The sequence below is a fragment of the Ursus maritimus genome, unplaced genomic scaffold (genome assembly GCF_017311325.1).
Source record: "Ursus maritimus isolate PB19 unplaced genomic scaffold, ASM1731132v1 scaffold_14, whole genome shotgun sequence".
Classification (NCBI taxonomy): domain Eukaryota; kingdom Metazoa; phylum Chordata; class Mammalia; order Carnivora; family Ursidae; genus Ursus; species Ursus maritimus.
The window spans coordinates 50,215,631-50,222,409 of NW_024423786.1; the positions used below are offsets into that span (position 1 = coordinate 50,215,631).

Genomic DNA, 6,779 nt, shown 5'->3' on the forward strand with positions numbered 1-6,779 from the left:
GTGACGAAACTCATTCACTTTCCCTTGCCCCTTGTCTTAGCTCCCCAGTTGCCTGGGGCTCCCCATCAAATCTTCCTTCAGGATCAGGTGCAGGGTGGGCACCAAATTCATTCATAACTCATTCATTCAACAATCATTTCCTGAGCAGCAACTGTGTACCAGCCCCACTGTAGGAACTGAGAATACTGCAGTGAACAAGACAGTCATGGCCCCTGGTTTTAAGGAGCTGACATTGTAAGGCAGGAGAAATGCCCATTTAATAATCAAACCAATAACTATCATATACAATATATTTATAAGTGTCATTGAGAGAATAAAGCAGGGTAAGGGTAGAGAGTGATGGAAGGGGGTCTGTTTTAGATATGTTATTAAAGCAAATATCTCTGAGGAAGCAACATTTTAAAAAAAGATTTTATTTATTCATTTATTTGAGAGAGAGCACAAGTAGGGGAAGCAGCAGAGGGAAAGGGAGAAGCAGGCTCCTTGCTGAGCAGAGAGCCCAATGCGGGGCTTGATCCCAGGACCCTGGGATCATGACCTGAGCTGAAGGCAGATGCTTAACCAACTGAGCTACCCAGGTGTCCCTGAGGAAGCACCATTTAAACATTTAAACTCTGGAATATTATTCAGCCATGAGAAAGAAAAAAGTCCAAATAAGGGAAGGGTTCAATCCTTGCAGATACCTGGAGGAAGGTTGTACTTGGTAGAGGGAACAGTGAATGCAAAGGCCCTGAGGTAGAAATCAACTTGGGTATTGGAAGGACACAAAGGAGGCCAGTGTAATTGAAATGAAGTAGGAGGGAGAGGGAGGAGTCAGGTCCCTGCGACGTTAGGGCTGGTTGTGCAGGGCCCTTGATGAATGTTGGAGCAGAGACAAATGTATGGACTTTGGGTATAATACTCCATGCTCTTTATTTGGAGTTAAGGCCAGTGGCCTATGCCTGCTTGGAAACAACCTCCCTTTTTTTTTAAATATTTTATTTATTTATTTGACATAGAGAGAGACAGCCAGTGAGAGAGGGAACACAAGCAGGGGGAGTGGGAGAGAAAGAAGCAGGCTACCATCGGAGAAGCCTGATGTGGGGCTCGATCCCAGGACTCTGGGATCACGCCCTGAGCCGAAGGCAGATGCTTAACAACTGAGCCACCCAGGCGCCCCTTGGAAACAACCTCCTGAGGGCAGTAGAGACCTCAGAGTCTCAGGACTCACAGCCATGCGTGGTCATATATTCTGAAAATCCCTCCAGCTGGTCCAGCAATTCCTTCTTGCCCACATCTCCATCAGCCGGCCACTGCATGAGGAACGTCTTCTTGCCCAGGACATAGATGTAACTGTGGGTGAGACACCGCAAGGAGGGTGAGGAGAGCCTGGTGCCCTGGAGGCGTGGAGCCCTCCCTGCACGCTTCTCAGTCCTGATTGGCAGCCTCCCAGAGCCACAGCCTGTCCTGTCCCCTCCACCAAACCATCTTGGTCCCCCAGCCTGTAGCCCGCATGTCTGGGGATTAGAACAGTCTCCCCTTCCCCTGATTCCTTACTGCCCTCCATTGGAAAACAGAATCTTTATCTACACCTATGACATCTACATGTGAATGGAGGTCCAGGAGTGGAGATTGGAGTTGGAGATTGGAGACTGGAGCAGCTCAGTGCACTGCTCAGTGCCCCGTCTGCACTCCCCTCAGGGCAGCTCTGAAACCCGAACTCCTGCTGATAAGTGACGGGTGCTGATAGGAACTGTGACACCAGGGACTGGGCTGCGGTGGGGAAGGGGCCCACGCCTGAGTCCTGGGACCGCAGGGGCCCCCACGCACTCAGATTTGACTCTCCACAGGTCCAATGTGTGGCCCATGATGAGGTATGTCTCCTGTTCTTGCAGCCCCAGGGAGTCGTGGCAGGTGGCGTGAGAGACAAATTTCTTCATGGTGAGGGACACAGCAGAGTCTGTTCCTGGAGGAAAGGAGACCCAGTGTGTGAGCGTACACAGGCCTAGCCCTTTTGCACATCGGGATCCCCAGGGTAGAACCTCGCGCTGCTGCTTCTGCCCCCTCGGACCTACCCCTCTTGATGATGTCTTCGAGTTTCATGTTGTAATAGATGTAGGGATTGGAGGTGGAGGACTTCATGGACTCCAGCCTGACCTTGTACACTGGGAAAGCAGGGGCAGGAGGGTGTCCTGTTGACATCTGGCCTGCTGGCGGACCTCCTCCTGCCTGCTGCCTCCTGCCCCTTCCCACACTCACCGAAGTCCACGCCTGTCTCACAGGCTGCTGCCTGGAGCTCCTCCTGCCGCAGTCGGGTGCTGTCCTTCCTCGGAGACGGGCACTGTTCTGGAGGGTGAGGAGGGGAGCTGCTCTGGCTGTGCTGAGGGAGGGGCTTCCTCCCATCTGACCCCCATGGGGCCCCAGGCCAGCCACCTCTAGGTCTCTTACTCTCTCTTTCTGGTGTGTAGGGTACTCTCTCTTTTCCTCTATGTCTCTTTTCAGTCTCTTTCTCCCATCCGAGTCTCTTTACATCTCCCTCCATTTCTGGCTGTGCCTGACTGTGTGTGTCAGTCTGTCTCTGAGTCTCCTTTTCTCTGTCTCTCTTTGTCTCTGTCTTCCTGTCTATCGCTCTCTGTCTAAACTCAGCCCAGACGACAGCCAGGAGGTGATGAAGGGCTCCCGGATCCCCAGCCTGGCAGCCCCGGCCTCGGTGTCCCCATGACCTCACCCTCCGCACATCTGCAGACATCTCTGTGACAGATCTTCCGCAGGGAAGACTTCTCCGTGGGCAGGTTGTAGAAGGAGCTGCACCTCCGGGCTGAGAGAGGCGCGAGTGCCTGGGGTTGGCTGGGCCGGCGTTCCTGCGGGCTGGGTGACCCCTGGCTCCTCCCCCACCCCCCCCAATACCCCTCACCCCCTCCTGCCCTACCCAGTTACTCCCTCCGCAGGCCCCGCCCCCTTGAAGACTCCGTTCTTCTTGCCCGGCAGGCCGGTGCCCAGTCATTTCTCCATCCCAACCCCCTCCAGACTCCCCACAACTTTGACCAGCCAAGAAGGCCACACCCCTTATCACCTGACCCCTGTCGGTCCCTTTCAGCACCCCTCTTGTCCACCCCCCAAGCCCAGGCCCCTCTCGGCCACGCCTCAATCCCCCTTCCTGCCCCTGCCCCTCATCCCTCCCTCCAGGCCCAGTCCTTCGCAGTCCCCTCTCGGGATACCCCTCCACCCCTTAACCCCTACCCGTGCTTACAAGGCTCATAGTAGTCATATATGGTGACCTGGGCGGCCTGCAGAAACTCCACCTGCAGCATCCTGTGGACCCGGAAGCCCAGCACTGTGTCTTCCTTGTGGGAGAGCTGCGGGGACAGAGTCCTGTCAGATGACCAGGGCCACTGACCCCGGAGCCTTGGCCCTAACACTGACAGCGTGGCCTTGCGGCCGAGGAGCTGACCTCAGACACTGTGGTTCTCTGGCAACACTGCCCAAGGTGCTGACCGTGGATTCTCTGCCCATCAGGCTGCCCATAGGCCTCTGGAGGGGAACACCCAGGCTTCCTTACCTTCTCCAGATAGAGGACAACGGTGTTGTCACTGGAATTCGTCTTGGTCTCATACTGGAAGGCATACATCTCCACATCACTTGTAAGCTGGGGCAGAGGGTGAGGATTGAGGTTGGCAGAGACCCCCCCTCCCACCGGGGTCCCCAGCTCTAGGAACTGTAGTCAGTGTGAAGTAACTCTGAAGCTCCCAGTCCTTGCCCCATCAACACCAGTGTTGGGGAAACTGAGACACAATCAGGGCAAGGATTTTTCTAAGGTCATGGAGGGAGGCAATCAGAAGTGACCATGGCAAAAAACCATGGGGCATTAACCTGGGGGCCTTGACCCCTGTGCTCACATGGGGAGTGTGGGATATTGCTAGGGCACCCCCACCCCACTCGGGAGTAGACAGGTGGGATCTACATTACCTGTTTGAGGTCATTCTGGTTAGGGTAGAAGCCGGTGAGCAGGGAGACCTCTACGATGCTCATTGTGGCCTCTCGGTTTCCCTGGAACCTGGGGATTTCACAGCTCCAGTGTGTCTTCCCACTCTCCTCCTGCCTCTCCCCCAGTGCTCCTACTGCCATCATCTATCTCATGCCTGGATGAATGCAGTCAGCAGCCTCCTCCTGGATCTCCCCGTTACTCCTCTGCCCCCAGCAAGCTTACAGATTTAGAAAGCAGGAATCTGATGGGTTGCTTCCTTGCTTAACAACCTTTACCGGGGCCTTGTCTCACCCTTCTGCTTTGCTTCCTTTCAGCCCAGACTTCGTGTGATTTTTCTAAGTGTCTTTCTCCTGCACTGGTCCTTGGCACATGCTGTCCTCTCAGCTTGGAGTCCTCACTCCTCTTTCTGCCCTGAAACATCCTTACATCTTTGCAATTTCCACTGATCCATCACTCCCTCTGGGAAGCCTTCTCCAGCCCATGCACCAGATCGTTCTCTAATTTACTCTCCTGTGGCTCCTTGGATCCCTCCTTTGCCATACGTAGTCACAGTTGTCCTTTTACATTGATTCTGGATGATTATTTGGTTATTGTCTCTCTCCCCTCATAGGCTGTGAGCTCCACCAGGCAGAGAGGAGCTGCCTTGCTCACAGCTGTACCCTCAGTTCCTAGAACAGAGCCCGGCATTCAGCAGATGCTCAACATATGTTTTTATCTGGGGCAGACCTGGGTGAGGGCATCTGGGGGACAGGGCAGAACTGGGGTGAGGGCTGGCATGTCTGGAGAAGATAAGGGCAGAGAGAGCTGTGGGTTTGGAGCTCGTTCTGGGCACCTGGGACATGGAGCATGTTTGCCGTGACGGAGCCCACCATTCCAGGACGTGGAAGACTGAGGGACAGGATTGGGGAGCAGGATGGCAGACAAGCATGGGAGGGCAGGGTAGGAGGCAGGCAGGGAGGATGGGCAGGGGAGGGCAGGATGGGTGGTAGGATGAGGGGGCGAGCATGGAGAAGGAAGCTTGGCTGGTTCCCACCCTCCATTCAAGACACAGGAGAGTTGGTGAAGAGTCTGGATACCAGGAAGTAAGGCCTTCCTCCTGCCCAGCCCAAGATCCTGGTGCCCTAACCTTGTCTCCATCCGGAGCTGGAAGGTCTCTTCCCCCTTTTTATTATCTGCAGAGAGAAGGCAGGAGTTGAGAGGCTGGGTAACACAGCTTCCTGTGTTCAAATCCTGTGTGACTTTGGGCAAGTTGCTTAAACTGTCTGTGCTTTAGTTACCTAATCCGTAAATGGGGAGCATAATATTCCCAACCCAGCAGAGCTGTAGGATTAAATGAGTAATACAGGTAAAACACTTAACACAGTGCCTTATTAGTGCTTTATAACTGTCAGTTACTGTTACTATCATTACTATTACTGCTACTACTATTACTACTACTACTACTACTATTATTATTATTATTATTATTATTATTATTATTATTAAGAAATGCAACCCAAGCCAAAGCCTTGGTCACTTTTAGCCCCTAAAAGTCCTGGGGCTGATGAGGCTTATTCTCCTCATCCCTACAGTGAGCTCCCAACGGCAGAGTCCTGTCTCTTCCTCCTTGGTACCCCAGACTAGGAACTCTAGAATCCCATTTTTTATCATCCCACAGCCCCTTACCCCAGTTCAGCCCCCATCATCCCCTGCAAGACCACTGCAGTCACCTCCTCCCTGGTCTTTGCCCTCTACAGTCTGCGCCAGAAGGAGCCTGTGCAAACCTGTGCTAGGTCATATCCCTCCTCTGCTCAGAGCCCTCTATAGCTCCCATTTCACTCTGAGCAAAAACCAAAGTTCTCACTGTGGCCCATGAGTCCCTGCACCATCTGTCCCCATCACCTCTCCAACTCTTTTTCTTAAAACCCTACCCCTTGCTCCTCTGTGGCCACAGTGGCTTCTTCAAACCAGGTGAGTTCATTCTTGCCTCCAGGCCGTTGAATCTGCTGTTCTGACTGCCTGGAATGCTATCCCCTCAGATCCTTCCTGGCTCATTCTCTCACTTCTTTCATATCTGAGCTCAAATGCCACCTCCTTAGAGAGCTGCCCTTGGACCTCCTCCAAGTGTGTATCACCTTTTTCTGCTTTATTTTGTATGGTACTTATCATCACCTGCTAGTGTGCTCTGTATTTATTTTTTATAATGCAGATTGTTATAAATAGATATCAGTAGGGGTATAATTTATTTATTGTTATATTATTGTTTATCTCCTCCTACTACAACGTGGGCTCCAGGAGAAGAAGGGGTATTTTTCTTGTTCATGCCTGTGTTCCCAGGGTCCAGAAACAGGGCATGACACATAGTAAATGCTCAATAAATATTTGTTAAAGAGTTGAATAAGGGAATACATGTGCTTACTGAACAAAAGCTAAAATAAAATAATAAAAAAGAAGGTCTCAGAATCGCTGGATCTAGGCTCACCTTCCAAAGTACTATGGAGAGTCACATTCAGGTGGTACAGGTTGCAGGTGCCCTCCCCGGGCTCTGGGGATCTGTGGTACATGGTCAGGATCTGCTGGGGCAGGGAAGGTGTCAGAGACCATACCCACCCACTCCCTTCCTCCTCTCTCCAGTCCTCGCCTGTCCAGGTTCTGCTCCTGTGGATAATTCACAGCAAAGTCTGTGCCCGCCTAATTCCTGGGTGCACAGTCTTTAGAGTATAGACCACCTCTGTGTAGTAGGACTTTCTGCAGTAATTGAAACAGTCTCTACTTGTGCTGTCCATATGGCAGCCACTAGCCACATGCAGCTATTGTACTATATATATATATATAT

The 6,779-nt window shown here is 52.4% G+C and overlaps 1 protein-coding gene across 1 annotated transcript in view; it reads right to left on the bottom strand.

Moving 5' to 3' along the window:
- Positions 1-582: 582 nt before the first annotated feature.
- Positions 583-6,779, bottom strand: part of LOC103678737 (complement C3-like) — a 26,040-nt gene continuing 19,843 nt past the window's right edge. Inside the window, exons 31-40 of the mRNA XM_040628274.1 lie at positions 6,426-6,516; positions 5,091-5,136; positions 3,946-4,033; positions 3,539-3,625; positions 3,230-3,335; positions 2,708-2,797; positions 2,239-2,325; positions 2,055-2,144; positions 1,810-1,945; positions 583-1,332 (exon numbers count right to left, since the gene is read on the bottom strand). Of these exons, the coding sequence (XP_040484208.1) occupies positions 1,200-1,332; positions 1,810-1,945; positions 2,055-2,144; positions 2,239-2,325; positions 2,708-2,797; positions 3,230-3,335; positions 3,539-3,625; positions 3,946-4,033; positions 5,091-5,136; positions 6,426-6,516 (954 nt within the window). The 3' untranslated portion in view covers positions 583-1,199. The remainder of the gene's footprint in view (positions 1,333-1,809; positions 1,946-2,054; positions 2,145-2,238; positions 2,326-2,707; positions 2,798-3,229; positions 3,336-3,538; positions 3,626-3,945; positions 4,034-5,090; positions 5,137-6,425; positions 6,517-6,779) is intronic.